Below are 25,360 nucleotides of genomic sequence, written 5' to 3'. Positions count from 1 at the left end.
ATGTTCGGAATGCTGGGACGGAAAGAGAATACAGTGTGGTTCAAACACGGTAGTCACCCAATGATTATTTCATTCCGTGTTGTAATTGCCATTCAGTTTACCAGCATATCCCATACCATATATATCATACTCCATACCATTGACAACACGGGAAACTTTGCAATGAACTGATGAAGTGGCTTAAAGTTTCTTAATAACCTTACCAAAGAGGAGTATATTTCACAGAAAACACCGACCATGTGCCTCCGTGGCCCAATGGGTAAGGCACCGGCCTCCTAAGCCGGGGATTGCGGGTTCGAGTCCCGCCGGAGGTTATTATTTTTCTGGTGGTGTTATAAGCAGAGGCGGAGAACGTCTATACAGACATTCAACACCAATTCAATTGGAACAAATTCAGTTTTGCAATACGAAGGATAGAAAAACTTGTTTTTTTTTTAATGTAAACTTTATTTCTTTCACAACAATATTGAAACAAGGTATCAACTTCTACTTATCACTCTTGTTGTCCCGGTTGTAAGCGCGAAATATATAATAATACTTTAGTTTTAATAGTCGGTATTACTTGCATGTCCGTAAAACCATATTGTCTCATTTATAAATAATTATAATTAAATAACCTACATGATTTGAAGATCCCTTGATGAGTCGAGTATCTCAGAATACATTTAGCATGTTTCTCTCTCTTATTCAAAGCTCATCTTCATATACATCTTGTAGCGTTTGTCGAATTTGTGCCACATCCTCAATACTTTTATTAAGTCTCCAAGCTGTTTACCAAATACCATCAGAAACTCCTTTAGTAAAATCCTCTTGTAATTTTCGTAATACAGAGAGAGGAGGCGGATACAGTGTGGTTTGAACATGATGGACACCGAATGGTTTCTCTACAAAGAACCGGAGCGCCTTCAACGCCAAATCAACTGAAGTTATATCTACTTTTTACAACATAATGTAAAGGGAAACATACTTACTATGAAATATCGAATAATAGTAAAGTGTTATAAGACGGGATTACTTGCAAGCAATAAAGTGCAAGCCATTTCAAGCTGGACAATATTTGTAAGGGTAGGTAGAGCAAGAACATGCTGAAGGTTCAGCCGTTGTAGCGTTTGTCGAACTTGTGTCACATCCTGAATTATTTTATAAAGTCTCTAAGCTGTTTACCAAATATCATCGCAACTCTTTCAGTAAAATCCTCCTGTCAAGTTCGTAATATATAGAGAGGGACGTCTTCAGATTTTCCATAACCTCTTCAAACGTAACCTTGTATTCGGTTGGACTATTTATTGTCAGGTCGATATCCATGAATGTATTGTCGTCTCTTTGAGGAGTGAACAAAGACATTACATTTGTATGACTGCATGCTGGACTTGACCTCCCTACAGAGTCCACATATTTATATGGCGCATCAATGGCAAGAAGTCTTGTGTAATGTTTCTCTCGTTGTCTATACCTTACACGATACTAATTGTAAGTTAATATTTTTGATGATAAACGATGACGATTTTATTCGGTGTCGGAATTGTTCACCTGTTTACTAATATCATTGACAACATTGGAGGTTTCGCTAATCAGTTGCTCGAAGTTTCTTGTATCCCAAAGTGGAGTGAAATAACCAGAAGGATATCCGATAGATGATTTCACAGAAGACTTTGAACACGTGCCTCCGTGGCCCAATGGATAAGGCACCGGCCTCCTAAGCCGGGGATTGCGGGTTCGAGTCCCGCCGGAGGTTGTTATATTTTTTCACGGTTTCTAAGCGGAGTGGAAGATCTAATATGCGTTCAACACCAACTCAATTGATTTATTTCTATTTTACAATATAACGCAGAGGGAAAAAACTAACGATAATAGGAGGTATTACATGCATCTCAATAAAACCCCTATAACTAATTAATTCGCGTCCGTGGCCTATTGGATTCGAACCGGCCTCATAACCCGGGGATAGCGGGTTCGAATCCCGCCGGAGTTTTCTTTTTTGCTGCAGATTTATAAGCAGAAGCGAAAAATACTGCAAAATCTTGTCTCATTTACAAATAGAGCGGACAGGTTAAATGCCACGATAAAGTATCTTTCCACGTTGTGGTCTGTATTTGTAATTTTAGCCTGTGCTTGGCGACATCTGCCAAACAGGGTTTTCATTTTCTTCGCCTGTTTTGTACCTTTCTTAATACCACTTTATTCAAAAGATAACTGCTTTAAAGCAAACACAGCACTGCACTTAAAACCAGTTAACCTATGTTGTACTGTGGTAAAGCTAATATTTGATTTATGCATTATACCGGTAAATATTTCTTTTGTAATTTCATAAATTTTATTGCAAGTAGCAATGATTGTTGCTATCTTAATGATGCAATTTCGTAAAATTTCGGTTAAGGAGCACAAGATTTCAAATCGACAACTCTTCACCATGTGCAAAACTTGACTTCTGTCTTTCGCCCGAATAAATCGAATATCTCTAGTACAGCTGGAAACCCATCGATGTGATACAAGTGTAACATGTAAAGTCAACGTAAATCCTACATCCTGTTGTTGCAAATCTTTACAGAAAATATATATATCGTAATCACACGGGATTTCGATTAGCAGAAAGTATTATTTCTTTATTTCCTCCAAATTGAAGAGTTACAAAAATGTACAGTGTAGTCAAAATACAAATCAAATATTATTAATTGATACTTAAATGCACATAAATACATCAGTTAACTACAGAGATGAAGAGAGAAGTTAATGAATCTTGTATTAGTTTAGTAAATACAGAAAGAATGGTCTCGTTAACAGCAAATCATACACAATAATTAGAATGCCTGGGAATCCTGAGATTTTTAAGGGTTGGGGAAAGCCCTACCAACAAGGTCCTCTCAGGCTTACCCACACATAAACACACACAAAATAAGAGAAAAAATAGTAATTAGGTAGACATTGCTATTGTACGTACATTTGTACGTGTTATTTCATTATCAATTATTATTGTGATCGGAGGGAGCTCTCCCATCGACCCCAAGTATTGTTGATGTAGGGTGCGTGTGCATGTATCTCTATATTATTCTACTAAAGTCATGTATACGTAAACAAGGCCTTTTAATCTTGTATTACATGGTTTATTTCTTTGATCAACAGGTCACATGGCAATCCTGTATTCTTATAACACCTGGGTTTTTTAATATGGTTAGTTTTTGTATATCTATTTATAGCCATAATCATCTACCCACTCACTATGTGATTACTCTCTACTAACACTTCTGAATGATTGTTCCCCGCTCCCACCCAAATCATGTCCTTTTTTATATCCTTTGACATACTTTATCTTCTCCCATTTCCCCTCTTGCTTTTCCTATATATCCAACTGTCCATTTTTCTCTCTCTTGTCTCCTTACCAATAAGTATAGGGTCCTTCATTTTATCATCACTCTACTTCTCCCCTTATTAAATCTCTCATTGTCCTGTTCAATTTCTCACCCCGCCTCATGTTTTTCCATCTCATAGAAAGTTGACAGACCTCCAGCAATATTTTGTATTTTTTACTTTTGACTCTCCATGATGGGAAATGATGTATGTGCCTGGAGGGATGCCGTAGGATGTTTCTATTGTAAATCATCGTGTATACCAAGTCACCTTAGTTTTTATTCATAACTACTTCAAAGGTTTTAAATCATTTTTCTCCCATTTCAGATCTCCACCAGGTCTGTTTTTTTATTACTGCAGTTGTCCCATTACATGCTCAACCCATTTAATTCAGCTATAATTATTTTGTTTTTAGCTGGTGATATACACCCAAATCCAGGGCCCAATCCCGATAGCAGTTCTACAATCAGTGCTCTTAGCATAGTCCATTTAAACATTCGGAGCTTACAAAATAAAGTTAAATAGTTCTGTACTATAACAGAGGATGTTGACATCCTATGCTTAACTGAAACACATTTAGATAATTCTATATCAAATTCCGAACCCGCCATTGATGGCTTCTCTGAACCGTTTCGCAAAGGTAGAAATATGTTTGGCGGGGGTGTTGCAAATTATATCTCTGAATTTTTCTTTGCTAAGCGAAGAACTGACTTGGAAATCGGAAATGATGAAACTGTTTGGTCACAGATCAAATTTAAAGATTCACTTTATTTAGTTTGTAATATTTATAGACCCCCCTCCCTTAATAATACTGTTCTATGGCACCATCTGCGTCATTCGAAGATATTGCATTTGAAGAAACTCCAAATTTAATAAGCACAGGTGACTTGAATGTAGACTTTCTCAAAACTATTAGAGGCGATCTTCGTGTTATTCTCTCTTATTATAAGTTAACAGATGTATTAACAGAACCTACAAGACAAACCGATAACTCATCTTCACTTCTTGATCCTATTATTGTAAGCGATACTGTAAATGTAACTTTTTCTGATGTTATTGAAATTGAACGCTCTATCAGTGACCATGATGCAGTTTTTGCTATTATAAATATCCCTGTTTAAGTTAATCATCACTATAAATATTTAAAAAATATATAGTTATATGATCAATGCAACATTGACGAACTAAAAGTGATGATTAACAATCTTCCTTGGATTGATGATCTTAATAACTTAACAGATGTCAATGAAATGTGTAAATATTTTACTGATAAATTCGTCGAGGCTGTCATGAAATGTATACCATACAAAGAAATCTTAGTTTGAGAGGGTGACAAGCCATGGATGAATGGAATCTTAAGAAGTAGCATTAGAAAAAGAGATGGACTAAAAAAGATCATGTTTAATAACAATACAGAGTCCAACAAAAGTAAAATTTAAACACATGAGAAACAAAGTAAATGACATGATAAAGAGAGCTAAAGAAATATTTTATGAAAACATTGATTCAGTCATTGACAGAAGTAATAACAGCACCAAGGCATACTGGAAACTTTGACGTAACATTCTGAAAGGTAATAAACACTCAGATATATCTCCACTCCTGGATCCCACTACAAATGAAATTATATATGATAATGCCAGTAAATGTGAATTATTTAACAACTATTTTAGCTCTGTATGTACATTATCTGAAAATGACATTGATAAAGATCTACCTTTTTTTGAGAGACGTACTAATTTTGCTTTATGTGAAATAAATGTGTTACCTAGTGAAATTGAAGACATTATAAATATACTTGATACAAATAAAGCAACAGGCCCTGATGGTGTTGCCCACAATATCCTGATGGCTGGAAAATTACTCATGTCATGCCTGTATTTAAAGCTAATGATGCAAGTATTTCTTCAAACTACAGACCTATTTCACTGCTAAGCTGTTTGGGGAGGCTATTCAAGCGTGTGGTTTATAAACACATGTATAATTATTTAATTGAAAATGATCATATTTATAAATATCAGTCAGGAATCTTACCTAATCATTCTACCACTCATCAGCTCATTGAACTCTATCACTCAATAATTTCTTCTTTGGAAAGATTTGAGCACACTATTCTAATATTCTGTGGCATTTGATCGTGTGTGGCATAAAGGTCTTCTACACAAATTGGAGAAGGCATTTCAGGTCAACTTCTTCTTTGGATCAGTAGCTATCTTTCTGATAGAAAGCAAGCAGTTTTTATTTAAGGTGCACTTTCTTCATTCACCTCCACCAACGCTGGTGTACCTCAAGGTTCAGTTCTCGGGCCTTTATTTTTCTTAATGTATATAAATGATATTTCATGCGAACTCTTCTCTTTGTCCAGACTTTTCGCGGACGATACATCTCTTTCTTACTCCTCTCGTGACCTGAACCTTATAGAATTAGAAGCAAGATCTGATCTGAAGTTGGGTCCAAAGAGTGGATGATGTCTTTCAACCCCATCAAAACTGAGGCCCGGCTTATCATATCAAATCTGCAGCTTCCATTTGTTCCATCGTTTAACTTTGGTGGTCCCCCATCAATATTACTAACCAACATAAACACTTAGGTGTTATTATTTCTAACGACTTTAAATGGAACTCTCATGTTGATTGCATATAGTTAGTAAAATAACAAAATATTATGCAACTCTTCGTAAGCTCAAACCCATCTTAAAAAGGAACAACTTAGAGAAGTTATTTCTAATCTATATTAGACTACTTCTTGAATATGCATGTGAGGTTTGGGGCAACTGCGGTGAAACTAACTCCGTAACACTGGAAAAATTCCACTAGAAGCTGCTAGAATCGTCACTGGATTGCCCATTTACACGAAAAAGATTTTTTATATCAGGAAACTGGCTGGTTACCCCTTGCAAAAAGGGAGATGCTCGGAAACTTTCTCTATTTTATTCTATTGTTAACAACATGGCACCAACTTTTCTTATTGACTTGTTGCCAGATTATGGTGGAAATATAGTCCCATATGATTTACGAGGAGCTCACCTGCTGCGAGAACAACAGTTTTGTTTACACTCGCCAAACAATTATTTCTTTCCCTCTGCAACGAATCTTTGGAACAACCTGAATAACGATATCAGAAATTCACCCTCATTAAATTCGTTCAAGTCAAATGTTAAAAGTGCTTGTTAGTGAACAGTAATTTAAGTAAGAAATTTTGTAACTATGGATCTAGGAAATTAAATATTCTTCACTGTCGTCTAAGAAACCAAGCATGCCCACTCAACTATGATATGTGTATAGCCAACTTAATAGATTCAGCAGAGTGTCGATGTGGGCATCCCTGTGAACATCCTTATCATTTTTTACTTTTTTGTCCTCTATATCAGAACTTGCGTAAAATATTATATACAGATCTAGCATGGTATGATGTCGTTATTGATGTAAACTTACTCTGTAATGGTGACGCTAGTGTAGGTCGGGAAGATTCGATGAATTCTCTGTTTTTCTATTTATACCCTTTGTCAATTGGATAGAATTCAAGGAGTCCTGAATAAGGTCAGTACACGTGTCGATAGGGCCTCCAAGGACATATATGGACTATAGGTTGTCATATGTGGAGTACAAGTCAATCGATATTGAAAGCAGAAATAGGAGGAACAATTGGTTGTTTTTTCGCTTGACTGAATCTAATGACAAGGTCGTGGAGGATGGATGTTCTGGTGTTGTTATTTTTTTATTGAAACAAAACAGGCCATTGGGGACAACAAGAGAATACAACAGGCCTACCGGTTAGGCAAACCAACACGTGGTGTACATGCGAAACCCCGCCCACTAATTGCATGTTTCCGAGACTACACTGACATAGAACTCTGATATAGAACTGATCATGTCCAAAGTTGGTGTTTTGAAAACCTCTGGCTATGGTATTAGTAGAGAGTATCCTGGCTATGGTATTAGTAGAGATTATCCTAGCTATGGTATTAGTAGAGATAATCCTGGCTATGGTACTAGTAGAGATTATCCTGGCTATGGTATTACTAGAGAGTATCCTTGCTATGGTATTAGTAGAGATTATCCTGGCTATGGTACTAGTAGAGATTATCCGGGCTATGGTATTACTAGAGAGTATCCTAGCTATGGTATTAGTAGAGAGAATCCTGGCTATGGTATTAGTAGAGATTATCCTAGCTATGGTATTAGTAGAGAGTATCCTTGCTATGGTATTAGTAGAGAGTATCCTGGCTATGGTATTAGTAGAGAGTATACTGGCCATTGTATTAGCAGAGAGTATCCTGGCTATGGTATTAGTAGAGAGCATACTGGCCATTGTATTAGCAGAGAGTATACTGGCCATTGTATTAGTAGAGATAATCCTGGCTATGGTACTAGTAGAGATTATCCTGGCTATGCTATTACTAGAGAGTATCCTTGCTATGGTATTAGTAGAGATGCTCCTGGCTATGGTACTAGTAGAGATTATCCGGGCTATGGTATTACTAGAGAGTATCCTTGCTATGGTATTAGTAGAGATTCTCCTGGCTATGGTTCTAGTAGAGATTATCCTGGCTATGGTATTAGTAGAGAGTATACTGGCCATTGTATTAGCAGAGAGTATCCTGGCTATGGTATTAGTAGAGAGTATCCTGGCTATGGTATTAGTAGAGATTATCCTGGCTATGGTACTAATAGAGATTATCCGGGCTATGGTATTACTAGAGAGTATCCTTGCTATGGTATTAGTAGAGATTCTCCTGGCTATGGTTCTAGTAGAGATTATCCTGGCTATGGTATTAGTAGAGATAATCCTGGCTATGGTATTACTAGAGATAATCCTGGCTATGGTATTAGTAGAGATAATCCTGGCTATGGTACTAGTAGAGATAATCCTAGCTATCGTATTAGTAGAGATAATCCTGGCTATGGTATTACTAGAGATAATCCTGGCTATGGTATTAGTAGAGAGTATACTGGCCATTGTATTAGCAGAGAGTATCCTGGCTATGGTATTAGTAGAGAGTATCCTTGCTATGGTATTAGTAGAGATTATCCTGGCTATGGTATTAGTAGAGAGTTTACTGGCCATTGTATTAGTAGAGAGTATCCTGGCTATGGTATTAGTAGAGATTATCCTGGCTATGGTACTAATAGAGATTATCCGGGCTATGGTATTACTAGAGAGTATCCTAGCTATGGTATTAGTAGAGAGAATCCTGCCTATGGTATTTGTAGAGATTATCCTAGCTATGGTATTAGTAGAGATTATCCTGGTTATGGTACTAGTAGAGATTATCCTGGCTATGCTATTACTAGAGAGTATCCTTGCTATGGTATAAGTAGAGATTATCCTGGCTATGGTATTAGTAGAGAGTATACTGGCCATTGTATTAGCAGAGAGTATCCTGGCTATGGTATTAGTAGAGAGTATTTTTGCTATGGTATTAGCAGAGATTATCCTGGCTATGGTATTAGTAGAGAGTATCCTGGCTATGGTATTAGTAGAGATTATCCTAGCTATGGTATTAGTAGAGATAATCCTGGCTATGGTATTACTAGAGAGTATCCTAGCTATGGTATTAGTAGAGATTATCCTTGCTATGGTATTAGTAGAGATTATCCTAGCTATGGTATTAGTAGAGATTATCCTGGCTATGGTATTACTAGAGAGTATCCTTGATATGGTATTAGTAGATATTATCCTGGCTGTAGAGATTATCCTAGCTATGGTAGCTATGGTATTAGTAGAGATTATCCTTGCTATGGTATTAGTAGAGATTATCCTGGCTATGGTATTATGGTACTAGTAGAGATTATCCTGGCTATGGTATTACTAGAGAGTATCCTTGCTATGGTATAAGTAGAGATTATCCTGGCTATGGTATTAGTAGAGAGTATCTTTGCTATGGTATAAGTAGATAGTATACTGGCCATTGTATTAGTAGAGATTATCCTAGCTATGGTATTAGTAGAGATTATCCTGGCTATGGTATTAGTTGAGAGTATCCTGGCTATGGTATTAGTAGAGAGTATACTGGCCATTTTATTAGTAGAGATAATCCTGGCTATGGTATTAGTAGAGATATCCTTGCTATGGTATTAGCAGAGATTATCCTGGCTATGGTATTAGTAGAAAGTATCCTGGCTATGGTATTAGTAGAGAGTATCCTTGCTATGGTATTAGTAGAGATTATCCTGGCTATGGTACTAGTAGAGATTATCCTGGCTATGGTATTACTAGAGAGTATCCTTGCTATGGTATAAGTAGAGATTATCCTGGCTATGGTATTAGTAGAGATTATCCTTGCTATGGTATTAGTAGAGATAATCCTGGCTATGGTATTAGTAGAGAGTATACTTGCCATTGTATTAGTAGAGATAATCCTGGCTATGGTATTAGTAGAGAGTATACTTGCCATTGTATTAGTAGAGATAATCCTGGCTATGGTATTACTAGAGAGTATCCTTGCTATGGTATAAGTAGAGATTATCCTGGCTATGGTATTAGTAGAGAGTATCTTTGCTATGGTATTAGTAGAGAGTATCTTTGCTATGGTATTAGTAGAGAGTATCTTTGCTATGGTATTAGTAGAGAGTATCTTTGCTATGGTATAAGTAGATAGTATACTGGCCATTGTATTAGTAGAGATTATCCTGGCTATGGTATTACTAGAGAGTATCCTTGCTATGGTATAAGTAGAGATTATCCTGGCTATGGTATTAGTAGAGATAATCCTGGCTATGGTACTAGTAGAGATTAGTCTGGCTATGGTATTAGTAGAAAATACTCTCTAAGGCTGTGAGTGATCACGACGAGGATGATAGTGGCTATGGTATTAGTAGAGATAATCCTGGCTATGGTATTACTAGAGAGTATCCTTGCAATGGTATTAGTAGAGATTATCCTGGCTATGGTATTAGTAGAGATTATCCTAGCTATGGTATTAGTAGAGATAATCCTGGCTATGGTATTAGTAGAGAGTATCCTGGCTATGGTACTAGTAGAGATAATCCTGGCTATGGTATTACTAGAGAGTATCCTTGCTATGGTATAAGTAGAGATTATCCTGGCTATGGTATTAGTAGAGATTATCCTAGCTATGGAATTAGTAGAGATAATCCTGGCTATGGTACTAGTAGAGATTAGTCTGGCTATGGTATTAGTAGAAAATACTCTCTAAGGCTGTGAGTGATCACGACGAGGATGATAGTGGCTATGGTATTAGTAGAGATAATCCTGGCTATGGTACTAGTAGAGATTAGTCTGGTTATGGTATTAGTAGAGAATACTCTCTAAGGCTGTGAGTGATCACGACGAGGATGATAGTGGCTATGGTATTAGTAGAGATAATCCTGGCTATGGTATTACTAGAGAGTATCCTTGCTATGGTATAAGTAGAGATTATCCTGGCTATGGTATTAGTAGAGAGTATCTTTGCTATGGTATAAGTAGATAGTATACTGGCCATTGTATTAGTAGAGATTATCCTAGCTATGGTATTAGTAGAGATAATCCTGGCTATGGTACTAGTAGAGATTAGTCTGGCTATGGTATTAGTAGAGAATACTCTCTAAGGCTGTGAGTGATCACGACGAGGATGATAGTGACCACTATTGAATTAGTTGTTAAAGATGCCGACGATATAATTGTGTTGAAAATGGAAAAAAAAACTTTCATTGGTTTTGAAAGAAATGTATATCTCGTTTTGTGCTATGTTTTACCTGAAAATACCAGAAGACGGGCTTTTTTAGATGTTGATACTATTGACCGCTTACATAACATATTAATTGATATTGTTAATGACGAGGAAGACACTTGTGATTTTATAATTACAGGTGACATGAACGCTAGAACAAAGGAGTTATCTGACTTCGTTTAAAGTGATATAAGTTACTTTATACCTATAGATGACGAATACGTAGAGGACAGTATGGGTAAGCGGTATTCACTTGATAAGGGTATAGTTAATAGCAATGGTTTGAAGTTAATTGATTTCTGTAAGTCTTCTGGTTTACGTATATTGAATGGTAGGGTAGGAAAAGACGCGGGTATAAGATCGTTAACTTTCGCGAATGACCGAGGATGCAGTCTAGTTGATTATGTTATCACTACACCGGAAGTATTCTCATATATTGTTGACTTCTATGTTGACTTGCCAAATGTTTACATATAAATTTAAACTTTATTTATTTTACAACAATTATGAAGTTATTTCAACTTATATTAATCACTCTTGTTGGCCCGGTTGTGTGCCCGTGAGGGGTCTTGGTGTGGGAGGAAACCGGAGTACCCGGAGAAAACCCACGTTGTCGGGCAGGTGACCCCAGCCTTGTCACGTCCGATCGGAGAATCGAACCCTGGCCGCCTTGGTGAAAGGCAAGTGCGCTATCCACTGCACCACCCGAACCCTATTCCTTATGAGAATCGTACTGTACTACACGTAGCCCTTGTGGTGTTTTAGAGGACGAGTATCATTTCCTTATGGAGTGTACCTTATAAATACACATGTATATCAAGAGAAGGTATTGTCATCACCAAAATAGACCAAAGTTCCTGGAACTAATATCGTCTACGAGCAAGAGTTCATTGAAAAATATTGCTGCTTTCATTTGTAAAGCGAATGAGATACGGAACAATAACTTATTTAATCAGGAGTAAAGTCCGCCCTGATGTCGTGAAACCTGCATTTAAGTATGGAAAGTCACCGATTTATATATTTATGTAATTTAATGCATTGTACCACCACATATATCCTTGTATATGCAATGTATTTATGGTACAAAGACAGTTGTGTCTATTGCTGAATAAAGGTTATCGATATAATATATCAATGAGATATGTTTAAACTAAAAAAGTCACACGGGAAGAAAGATAACTCCTCCTAACAAACCGAGAATTAGCATGTAAATGGTCACGCGTCCCTCGACATAGTCATTTTAATAAGAAAACTCATTTGATACCCAAAAATAACACCTCATCATGATATCCCATTTTAGTACCCGATTCGGATAACCTTTTCTGATACTGATACTCCCTGTACCGGCTTTCGCATACCCTTTTTCGGATAGCACTTGGAGTTTCGGATACCCTTTTGTCAATGATATTAAAAACTGAAAGGGGAATTGGATGCAGATAGCATCCTTAACACAGGGACCTGAAAATTTGGTACAGCTATATTTGTACCTAAAACAAGGCGTTCAGAGAAATTTTACATGTTTTATGGGTTTAGATTACCTTGCGGTAAAAATGCCACCCTCAATTCTATCTAAACCCCTAAAACATGTAAAATTACTCGGAACATCTTAGTTTAGGCACCAATATAGCTGTAACAAATTCGCAGGTCCCTGTGATCCTCGAGTGTAAGGTAAACTGTACGTGTATAGGTGGGCTTACATAGAAACTCGTGCAAGGTACATCTTAATGTAGTAAAGTAACCACAACATTTTAAAAAAAAACTCTTAATCTTGGGGAACGCACTGAGGCCAAATTGGGCAATGATTTCCAAAATTCCCAATTCGTTTCTTATCTTTGTCATCGTCAATGAGAAGTTAATGAAGAATTTGAACCCAAACCTTAATTTTCTTACAAAAACACTTTGCTAGAAGTCACGCTACATACACCAAAGGAACATTCGACAAAAAAATACCTGCACGCATCTGCATAAACCTGAAAGTAAATACACTATATTAAAACCGGAACATCTCATCTTAGTTCACTTAAAATGTAAAATGAAATTAAAGTCTACGAAGTTCATAATTACTCCGATTGAAATGCGCACTTGAAATAACGTGAACGTCAGTATTTTCAAAGCTTGAACGACAGCCAGCTTGAACGACAGCCTTGAGTATTCCTCAGCGACAATATTTAAAACCCTCCGAGTGCTCCAGGTCAAGTGTCGTCTAGCTGCCCAATCTATCTCTTGCATGTTTTAAAAATTAGTTTCGTTTTGACTGAATGGTTGAGTAGAATATGGGATCTAAATATCGTCTCTTATACACAGACATAACAGCCCATTATCATAGTATATGCAAGTCTGTGGTCTAGTTAAGGTCCCACGATAACCGAGGCAATGACACGTAATAAAAATTTAAACTACAGTTATCAAACATTTATGACATACATTACTGTACCATAAAGCACCCATGCTGTTATCGTGAAATTAGGTCGGATGACCCAGGTAGACGCGGAAGTAAAATACTGTAGGGTGTCATAATTCAATGTAGACGGGGATAACAAACACGCGTACACCGAGTTACGTTTGATCTTATTGAGGAGGGAAAAACCACAGGGAACAAGTGTGTATTTAGACGCTCACGGAGGGCAAATTTTTGTGGCGTTTTCTCGGCAGTAGAAGTTGTAGACGGGCACTGCAGGAGTATTGACGGATTAGCACGGGGGATTCACATCCCGCTCCCCATCTCAAGCCATGGACGATCCAGTCCCGGAAGTTTCCCACAGGTCGGAGGTCACCTTAATATCAGTTTTAGATATCTTCTAATTGATACACGCGTAGTGTATTAACACAGTGTGCCTGTTTTTATCTTTTTGACACAACGGTTATGATGTGTGCAGCGTCTACCAGCGACTTCCCTCAAGTTGTCTAGATCGTGTCGGGGAAAGTTTGCCGAAGTCAAAATTGTATTTCACACTTTCGTAAGGATGGAGGTAAGTTTCGCCGCATCATTGCGATGCGTATATTGTAAATACCGTATGTGAGCCAGTTAGATTTAAAAACTGTTTACAAGTGCTACCGTATTTAATCATAGATAAACACGGAATAGAAGTCAACTGTTAAGTCTAGATGCAGTGTAGGAAACCAACGTAATCCTAGAGTGAGAGACGGATGTTCTGTAAAGTAGAGGAATCTATCAAATGTTTATGGGAACATAGGCACTTGACGCTTTGTTATGTCAGATTTAAAAAAATAAAATAATGTACATGCATTCGAACCAATGATCGAATGCATGTACATTAAAAAAAATAAAAAAAATAAAATTGTCATTTCTTTTTTTTATTCAGATAATTCTCAGATAATAATTTTGAAAAAAAAAATGTATACTTATATATATATTTTTTTAATCTGACATAACAAAGCGTCAAGTGCCTATGATGGGAAGAACCAGTTGCAGCAGTTTATAACAATGGGTACAGTCTTAATTAAGGAGGAGGGATTAGGGTAATGATGAACACGAAAAGAGTGGGTTAATATATATAGGGATGGTATCTATATATCTACCATACATTGTATAACCAATTTTTCCACTGAATGTAACATTTGGGGTATGATTTATACATTTTCAAGATATGTACCCCTAGGTACATAGTTACAAAAGGCTATTTTTGAAAACTGGAGGGTACAGCTAGCTGTTTTGGGGGTGAAAACACCCTCATTTAGGGTATTCTGGTATCTGATAACCCTACCACATTCAGATGACATTCATATCAGCATTGAATGCCATGACCCAATTATTATGATGTCATAACAGGAACATCAGGTACCACTGTCTCGCCCTTAACAGATGGTTGTTGTTCAACTCATTGAACAAGAATATACCGAACATACACTTACTTGAATTAAGTACTTCATTTACATTTTCTATGAGACGAGCATTTTCCACAAATAGTAAATATAATGAAGTTTTGACTGCTTTCAGATGGAATTCATAGGCAATATGAACTCCAAATGGACAAATGCAAATTTGACATGAAGTACTAGCACACTTAGTTGAATATGCATTTGTCCAGTTATTGGCTATGAATGCCATCTGCAAGCAGTTCAGTACTTTAAAGCAGGGTATCAATATAGGGTGGATATCTTTATATGATGGTGTCTATAAAAGACGGTAACCTTGATAGGGTGGGTATCAATATAGGAAGTGTATATAGGGTATTTATCTATATAATGTTGGTATCTATATATAGGAAGTGTATTTATATAGGTTGGGTATCTATATAGGTTGGGTTTTGATATAGGATGGATGAGGCCAAACAAACAAAAACTGGTGTTACCGGTAACCTTACCGACCCTAATTTGTTGTGCCTACCCTAAACATTTTAAGGCAATTTTCAAAGAAGCACTGTTAAAGTCAAGATCACTCTCCTATCTAAACCAAGTAAAATCATTTGTTTAAAATAGCATTTGGTTACCTACTCTAAATGTTTCCGACATGATACAGGAAACACAGATACTTTTTTGTCTGGCCTGATTGCTATCTAGAATGGGTATTTGTATATGGTATAGCTTATAGGGTATTGATATGAAATGACGTATTTATAGTTTAAGGGGTATCTCAAGCTTGGATATAGAAAATGATATAAATATACAAAGAAGAGAATAAACCTGACTCTTAGAGAATATGTTTCCATACAGAGGAAAGTGTGCTGTATTATAGGGGGATGGAGAAGTGATAGGATATATCGTCTAAGATGGCTGATTCATTGAGATGGTGCCAAAGTAAGGAATTAGTAGCATTAGAGCCAGAGTGCTGTATATCACTACAGCCGATACACTGGACACAGTGCCAGGAATGTCTGAACCCCCACCCACACTATCTAGTGTCCGGCTCGGCTGTAAAGTGAAACAGAAACAAGAAATACAGATACAGATACTAACGTTCATTTCACTTTTATGGTATCTAGGAAATTGTAAACGAAATGATACCCTACAACAAGTTGTACTCAGTTTGCCGATTCATTGCAGGACAACACATGCAAATCTAATACAGTTTGATATATGTGACTAGGAAATATCTAAGTGTTTGAAAAGCAGAGGATGCTTGAGTTTTTAAAGATGACTATTTTGAAATGAAGGGAAGAATTCTGGTAATCCATTGAAACAAATCGATCACAAAAATTCGAAAACACCATAAATTGGTGTACTGTAGAAGTGTTTGTGTACAATACAATAATATAATCTTTATTCAACTCATTCAACCCTGAAGACACATTTGAACTCTTCCAATTCAAAGGTTGGAATAGTTCATTATGAAATTTTAGGGGTCAATGAGTTAAGGATCCCTGTCCCACTACAGGCAAAAAACACTAGAGAATTCCAATATAGTTTTTCATACATGCAGTAACATTCCCTTAATTTTGTTTTGGTTATACCTTTAGCCCGACTGAGCCAGGGTACTATCATAGCTACCATAAGACTAGGTAGATGAGCTCATAAAAGTTCTCTCTTTATCATTTTGGTTTTAAAAAAAATCATAAAAGTTCTACATGGAATGGGTTTCTTTGCAAAACTGGTCAGATTTATCAAGGCCAAAAAAATAAAGTTTCTAATTCAAAGTTGCAGTTTTTGGCAGAGGTATGGAGATCCTTAAAAGTTGAAAGAAAAGCTTAACTCATTCACCCCTGAAATACCATAATGAACTGTTCCAACATTTGAATTGGAAGAGTTCAAATGTGTCTTCAGTGACACAGAGACATTGACAATATCAAAAGACAAAAAAATACTAGAACACTGAATAATATTACAAACATTACATTTTTCAAAAGACTTGATAGTACAATAGAAAAACTACAATACATAGATACTGTTGGCCACACTGTACTATATGTGCATGTACACTACAATACCGAAGGGACCTGAAAATTTGCAGTTAACATGCGATAACCAATTCTTGGGTCCCTGTGTGTAGTATGTGTGCATGTGAATATATCACAGTAAACTACAGGGACCTGAAAATTTGCTACAGTTTACCTGCTAAAAAATAAAATAAAAAAATATACAACATTTGATATAGCGCCCTATCTAGCTAACATAAGCCACTCTAAAGCGCTTTACAGTATAAAGATATACAATTTTAATAAAGTCAATTGAATAGGCATTTATATTTATCAATACAATATTGAGGAATACGCAGGAGCTGCCTTATCAGGCGCTAACTACTATTCCTATGCCACCTGGCTAATATCTCCCTATGTGTGTATGCCTGTGTGTGTGCTGGAGATGTATTGTGTTCTGTTTGTAGTGGGACCGTGCTTCAAACAGTATCATTTATAGTGCCACCTCACTTGAATGCTACAGCACAGATACCGCAACACCCACCCCAGACCATTTCATACTCCACCTAGGTTGTTGGAGTTGTGTGGGCAGGAGAAAAACACTTTCTCTAATATTCCATGCGTACGGCAACTTCCGGGATCGAACCCTGGCCACCTGCTTGGAAGGCCAGAGTGTTAACCACTCGACCAATCCGCCCATATAACAAATTCTCGGGTCCCTGTGTGTAGTATGTCAACAACCACTTATTTACATGAAACCTATTGAGATTTGACTTAAATTATCTATGTTATTGTGGACCAACTGTTCTGATGAGTCTATATGGCAGTCATATCATACTGGTTTCAATATTTATAAATCGACCAGTCCGGGGTGTATTGTCTTTAGTGATGTACAAGGCTCTGTAAAGAGCATGCTAGAACATAGCTACAATAATACACTGGTCTAACCATGAGTTATGTGGTGTTCTTATATTGGACCTATGATGTTATGTTTAATATTACAGTGTGTACTTGAGAATATATTCACATCCCTGTATGAAATACCATAAAATGCACTGGTGACATCGTATACAAAATCTCTCCGCCCACAGTTTTATACAGTAATGTAATGATATGCACCACTTACGACTGAGTGCAGGTTTAAAGTGATTGTCAAGTGTCAGCTTCGTATTATTGGGGGATCCAATTGATTTAGTGCTAAAATAGTATTCTTCTCAATGACTTTTTACTTCTGTGATACGTCAAAAGTCACAAGCTGTTACAAATTGACTCATAACCAGCTGATTATCAATCAGACAGTATTGTTTCCTCTCATTGCCTGTATGATCAAATTGTATACAAAAACATATTTACAAATGTAACATATTATTGACTGTCACGGAGACAAATTTACTTATATTGAGATGTTTGTTTGACAGATGTTGCTCATATTCAGGTATCTCCCTGACAGATGTTACTTAATTTGAGGTGCCTCTCTGACAGATGTTATCGTACTTGTATTGAGGTGTCTCTTCGACAGATGTTACTTATATTGAGTTGTCTCCTTGACAAATTGTTACTTATATTGAGGTGTCTCTGACAGATGTTACTTATATTGAGGTGTCTCCGTGACAAATGTTACTAATATTGAGGTGTCTCCGTGACAGATGTTACTTAAATTTAGGTGTCTCCCTGACAGATGTTATTTATATTGAGGTGTCTCTGACAGATGTTACTTATATTGAGGTGTCTCTGACAGATTTTACTTATATTGAGTTGTCTCTGTGACAGATGTTACTTATATTGAGGTGTCTCTTTGACAGATGTTACTTAAATTTAGGTGTTTCCCTGACAGATGTTATTTATATTGAGGTGTCTCTGACAGATGTTACTTATATTGAGGTGTCTCTTTGACATATGCTATTTATATTGAGGTGTCTCTTTGACATATGCTATTTATATCGAGGTGTCTATTTGACATATGCTATTTATATTGAGGTGTATCTTTGACATATGCTATTTATATTGAGGTGTATCTTTGACATATGCTATTTATATTGAGGTGTCTCTTTGACATATGCTATTTCTATTGAGATATCTCTTTGACATATGCTATTTCTATTGAGATGTCTCTTTGACATATGCTATTTCTATTGAGGTGTCTCTTTGACAGATGTTACTTATATTGAGGTGTCTCTGTGACAGATGTTACTTATATTGAGGTGTCTCTTCGACAGATATTACTTATATTGATGTGTCTCTTTGACAGATATTACTTATATTGGAGTGTCTCTTTGAGAAGTCTTATTCATATTGAGGTGTCTCTTAAAAAAATCTTACCTATATTGAAATATTCCTTGGACAGATGTTACTTAAATAACAGTGTTACATTGACAAGTGTTACTTATTTTGAGGTGTCCGTGTTTAATTATCAAGGATTTGTCTATCTTTCAAGCTATCTCTAAAGAATATCTTGTTATAACTTTGTCGTGTTTTGAGATATTTGTTTGGAATATTACTAACTGTTGTCATAGCTTTACAATAGTAATACCCCTGTTGAGTTGTCTAATTTTGTCAGATTATAAATAAAAAATAATCTAGTGTGAATTATTTGTAGGATATCTTCTTTCAAGTCAGGTTGATTATTGTATAAATTTGTTTTACATTTACCTTGAATTTTGTTCTACTTACGCACATTAAATGTTGCTGAACAGCGATTGTACATACATTTATAAATGTATATCCTATATCAAACCAGTTTGATAATTAGTTTTTGTTAAAGTGTCCGTGAACAGGAAGAAACTGAGAAATGCCACCTTTAGACACATGACCTACGACCTTCTATGACCCTGTCTGAGAGGTCAGCACCTTTGAACCTTAAGTCTGGAGAAGAGAAGCCACAATTGTAGATTTCTGGGCTGCATTTGCTGGTCTCGATAGTTCCTCCTAAGCTTACTGTAAACATCATCAGCAAGACTTGAGGAAAATCACCCAGGAACTGGGCCTGACATAAGCCCTATGTAATCCCTTACCGGAAAATGTTTATATTTTGTTCTGAAGATTGTGAGAACTGTTAAAGCTAGCACTGGAATTTCATTATCATCTTGATAGTTAAGCTGATGTAAAGCTCTAGAAAATCTGTGACATTAATTCATATTTTTTTTTAGAGAGACCAGGATGCATTGGTTTTTTTACTTCCTTGATGATGAATATGAAGACATTAAAATGTATGCATAACCTATTTCTTAAAACTAAAAAAAAATGGAAAAGGCTTCATATGAGAACAATTTTTGTCTCAGGTTTGAATATTTCGACTTAAATATTTTGTTAGAATGTATCAGCTTGTTTGTACTATGACTGGATGTACTCATTCTGTTTTATTCCTCGATTGTCAGTTTTAAATGTTCTGTTTTGTTTGTCAATTGTCTGGTTAAAATATTCTATCTTTCTTATCAAATGTAAGGTAAGACAGCTTTTGCCTTGTATGTAAAATGTCAGATAAGAGAGGTTCGACATTGCTTGTAAAATGTCAGATTAGAGAGGTACTGTCTTGCTTGTCAAAGGAAAGGTAAGATAGCTTTTGCCTTGTGTCAAATGTTAGATTAGAGAGGTTCTGTATGTTTGTCAAATGTAAGGTTAGATAGTTTTTGCCTTGTGTGTTGAATGTCAGATTAGAGAGGTTCTGTATGATTGTCAAATGTAAGGTTAGACAGCTTTTGCCTTGTGTGTCAAATGTCAGATTGGAGAGGTCCTACCTTGTCAAATATCTGGTTAGACAGGTTTTGCCTTTTATGTCAAATGTCAGATTAGAGAGGTTCTATCTTCTTGTCAAATGTCCGGTTAGACACCTTTTGCCTTATATGTCAAATGTCAGATTGTAGAGGTTCTATCTTCTTGTCAAATGTCCGGTTATACAGCTTTTGCCTTATATGTCAAATGTCAGATTGGAGAGGTTCTATTTTCTTGTCAAATGTCCGGTTAGACAGCTTTTGCCTTTTATGTCAAATGTCAGATTAGAGAAGTTCTGTATTATTTGTCAAATGTCCGGTTAGACACCTTTTGCCTTATATGTCAAATGTCAGATTGGAGAGGTTCTATCTTCTTGTCAAATGTCCGGTTATACAGCTTTGCCTTATATGTCAAATGTCGGATTGGAGAGGTTCTATTTTCTTGTCAAATGTCTGGTTAGACAGCTTTTGCCTTTTATGTCAAATATCAGATTATAGAGTTTCTGTCTTGCTTGTCAAATGTCTGGTCAGACAGCTTTTGCCTTGTGTGTCAAATGTTAGATTAGAGAGGTTCTGTCTTGTTGTAAAATGTATGTTAGAAAAGTAATGCCTTGCTTGTAAAAAGTCAGATTTGAATGCCAAATACAAGGTTATATATAAGTTAGGTCATATCGCGCAATACTGTATTATTTATCAAGTGTTAATCTACGTTACATGATTTGTCCTTGGTTCTTTAGTTCTTGGGTAAATTCTATGAGGTAATTCTACACCTCATAGAATCTCCTATCTCCCATAATCTAGATAGAATCTACAAGTGATATACATGGTTGTATACAGTGAATTTTCATTCAGGAGGTAAATTTTTTATAAATTCTGACTAGGAAGTGCATTTAAACAAATTGTTTAAGTTAAAATATTCAGTGCCTTTTAAGTTGACGTTCTGAAATGTAATGTCATCTCAATGAGAAAGAAATGTTATTAAATGGTTACGTGATCTAGTAGTTTTATACATGGCTGCACCCAGTGAGTCCTAGTTCCGGAGTTACATTTTTCTAAATTCCAACTAGGAAGTGCAACGAAACAAATGATTTCTTCAAATCATTTCAGTTTTTGACTTTTAACTTATAAGTGTTTAGTTAGTGTTGGGCATATTTCTTGTTGTATTTGTTCTGTCAGCACCAATTTTTACACAAACCTTGGATAAAAGTGATAAGAAAAGAATCAAAATTAAGTCAATTACTTATGCTATGTATGTGGATAAAGAAAATTCAATCAATGGGTGTAGAGTTTGGGGAAAGGGAAATGCTATCCTCCATTATGTTTTTGTTACCATGATCTGGTTCTGACAATGTTTTTGTTACCATGATCTGGTTCTGACAATGTCTTATTGTCAGGACCTCGTTCTGACAATGTTTTGTTGCTAAGATCTGGTTCTGACAATGTTTTGTTGCTAAGATCTGGTTCTGACAATGTTTTATTGTCAGGATCTGGTTCAGAAAATGTTTTGTTGCTAAGATCTGGTTCTGACAATGTTTTGTTGCCAGGATCTGGTTCTGACAATGTTTTGTTGCTAAGATCTGGTTCGGACAATGTTTCATTGCCAGGATCTGGTTCTAGCCATGTTTTGCTGCCAGGATCTGGTTCTGACAATGTTTTGTTGCCAGGATCTGGTTCTGACAATTTTTTGTTGCCAGGATCTGGTTCTGACAATGTTTTGTTGCCAGGATCTGGTTCTGACAATGTTTCATTGCCAGGATCTGGTTCTGACAATGTTCCGTTGCCAAGGTCTCATTCTGACAATGTTTCATTGCCAGGGTCTTATTCTGACAATGTTTCGTTGCCAAGGTCTCATTCTGACAATGTTTTGTTGCCAGGGTCTCGTTCTGACAATGTTTCATTGCCAGGGTCTTATTCTGACAATGTTTTGTTGCCAAGGTCTCATTCTGACAATGTTTCATTGCCAGGGCCTTATTCTGACAATGTTTCGTTGCCAGGGTCTCGTTCTGACAATGTTTCGTTGCCAAGGTCTCATTCTGACAATGTTTTGTTGCCAGGGTCTGGTTCTGACAATGTTTTGTTGCCAGGGTCTTATTCTGATAATGTTTCATTGCCAGGGTCTCGTTTTGACAATGTTTTGTTGCCAAGGTCTCATTCTGACAATGTTTTGTTGCCAGGGTCTCGTTCTGACAATGTTTTGTTGCCAGGGTTTTGTTCCGACAATGTTTTGTCGCTAAGATCATATTCTAGCTATTGTTGTTTACTGTCTAATGTTGTTCTGTTTACTGTTCAGCGGAGGAGATACAGGAGTAAGAGAGTAAGTAAACTCAGTGTTGTGATCTAGGCCCTACCTGCATGTTTGTGAGCATGACCCTGATGCGTTATTTCCTTAGTTCTGAATCTGAATACAATCTTATCCCTAACCTGATAATTAGTATTGTAGTTGTGAACCTGACAACTTTATACCCCTGTCCTGAATCTAACGACTTAGTTTTATTTCCTCCATTCTGTGTGTCCGTAAATAAATATAATCTTGCATAGTTTTCTCAAGTATAATGACATAGTTTTCTTGTCCATAACCTAATGACATAGTGCAATAATTCTGAACCAACTATATATATATATATACCTGTCCATGCCAGTCAGCAAGCATTGTGTTGTGTCTGTTTATGTATTCAATCCAGCAGGGCCCAGTGAATCAAGTACATGTTAGCTTCACACTATACTTTTACATAAATAAAATTTATATTGATTTTCATCGATACCAGAAAATATATAATGGTTATTGTTTAAATAAATAACTATGTAAGCCTTATGGAAGTGTGCTAGTAAAAGACTTACAGTATTAGAAATAGTTCCGTAAGAATTGAATTGTGTAGCTTAGATCTATATTTCCTTATTTGTGAAGTTTTTTAACTATATGTATTACGATCAATGCATTATTAACTAACGGGACGTTCACGCGGAGTAAAACCATTTGGAACATGTTACGTACACATTTTCCTATCCTACATGTAAGTATTCTTATTGTATCAATTCAAAAACTTTTAGCAACCTGCATGGACTGTCACAAAATCACCCATCTCGGGCAAAAGGTGGTCTGTAGGTAGCACAACTGTTTCACAGAAGTATAAGGTGCAACATTGTGTCTTTTGGTCCAACTGTCCATTTGAAATTTCTGTTGCAAAACACCTTATGTCAGTGAGTTTTTTAATTAAGAATGATCTTTGATATCTTTCCATAAAACATGAAAATCGTTTTAAACCATTTATTAAAAAAGTGGCAAAAATAACTCATCTTCATATTAATGTTCCGATATAACAGATCATAATTACATTGAAATATGAAAAACTGTATATCCATGTTTTTCTATCGTAATAATCTTATAGATAATATCTATGACTTAATTGACCTGGTATGACTTTCCAATAGAATGTGAGAAATCAAGATGTAAATCATTGAACTCCAACATGAAATCCCATGAGCACCAGGACAGGTAATAAATAAACTTGTGGTCAATACCTTAATTACATAAACTGTGATGTTGATAACTTAAATTATTTACCCGACATGGTTGTATCCTATGAGTACCTTGTAAAAATATTGTCTGAAGTATAAAATGGTTCATGGAGTCACAGTGAGGTCAGGTTTCTGTGAGGTGTTCAGCAATTTTCAGTGGAAGGACACCTGTCCTTCGCAATATAACTTCCTAAATGCTGGTACCTATTTGTAATATAATAACAATTAACTTTATTTATTTTACAAAAAAAAATAAAAAAAAATATTACAACTTATATTAATCACTTTTTACTGGCCCAAGTGTTAGTGCACTGGGGGTCTAAATGTGGGAGAAAACTGGAGTACCCGGAGAAAACCTGAGTACCCGGAGAAAACCTACGTGCTCAGGTAGGTGAATCCATACCTTTTCACGTCTGATCAGGGAATCGAACCATGGTCGCCTTGGTGGAAGGCGAGTGCGTTGTCCACTGTGCCACCCGACCACCCAAGTTTGTACCTATTTGTACATGGAATTACACTAGAATAATCAGATTGTGTTGATCAAGTGTATATCATGGTCACACCTCTGACATTATTGACATAAAGATATCAACCACTCAGTTCCCCTCATAGGCCTTATAACATTTGACCTTGAAGATAAGTAGAAATTTTAAGTATTTACAAAGTAAAGCAACGTGACGTGAACATGTATATGGTACCATTGTCACACAGTTGGTGCGATTTCAGATAAAAACAAATGGTTTAGATATAATAATATATCATCTGCATTCCCGGTATTTTGTGTATATGACATAGAACTTGCCTTATCTGACTTTTGATTAAAGGTACCTGTGCAAACTTTCAATATTTATCTACGACAGAAATTTCTGTTTGATCTTTACTGTTCACTAACCAGGAACGTACCTTATCTAGATAGATGATTGTTGAACTTAATGTTTTATTTATTAAATCTATGTATAGGATTTATAAATCTCGGTACATGTATATCATTAAATAAAACTTGATTACCGGTACATAATCTGATTATTCATATACTAGTAACCGAATGGAAATTTTATTGTGGTAACAGCGCATCTTTGTATCTCTATGTTGATTTTAGCTTCTCCGAATTCATTTGTATTCATACAATATTTGTGTATACTGTAGGAGATGAGTTGTGGACAGGTAATACCACTGTGTATACTGTAGGAGATGAGTTGTGGACAGGTAATACCACTGTGTATACTGTAGGAGATGAGTTGTGGACAGGTAATACCACTGTGTATACTGTAGGAGATGAGTTGTGGACAGGTAATACCACTGTG

The 25,360-nt window shown here is 36.2% G+C and overlaps 1 protein-coding gene and 2 non-coding genes across 4 annotated transcripts in view; all 3 read left to right on the top strand.

The window, feature by feature from the left end:
• The first annotated feature begins 241 nt into the window (after positions 1-241).
• Trnar-ccu lies at positions 242-314 on the top strand. Its single transcript has one exon. It is a non-coding gene; the product is annotated as a tRNA-Arg (tRNA).
• Positions 315-1,662: 1,348 nt separating this feature from the next.
• Trnar-ccu lies at positions 1,663-1,735 on the top strand. The gene has a single exon. It is a non-coding gene; the product is annotated as a tRNA-Arg (tRNA).
• Positions 1,736-13,417: 11,682 nt separating this feature from the next.
• LOC110443694 (sex-determining transformer protein 2-like) overlaps positions 13,418-25,360 on the top strand; it is a 53,855-nt gene continuing 41,912 nt past the window's right edge. Inside the window, exons 1-2 of one of the 2 annotated variants that reach the window (XM_021488069.1) lie at positions 13,418-13,989; positions 22,831-22,854. In XM_021488069.1, the coding sequence (XP_021343744.1) occupies positions 13,984-13,989; positions 22,831-22,854 (30 nt within the window). In that variant the 5' untranslated portion in view covers positions 13,418-13,983. The remainder of the gene's footprint in view (positions 13,990-22,830; positions 22,855-25,360) is intronic. The other variant, XM_021488070.1, reaches the window with a different exon arrangement.

Source organism: Mizuhopecten yessoensis, unplaced genomic scaffold (genome assembly GCF_002113885.1).
Source record: "Mizuhopecten yessoensis strain PY_sf001 unplaced genomic scaffold, ASM211388v2 scaffold716357, whole genome shotgun sequence".
Lineage (NCBI taxonomy): Eukaryota > Metazoa > Mollusca > Bivalvia > Pectinida > Pectinidae > Mizuhopecten > Mizuhopecten yessoensis.
The sequence above is the reverse complement of the archived record's forward strand: the minus strand, read 5'-3'. Positions and strand labels throughout refer to the sequence as shown.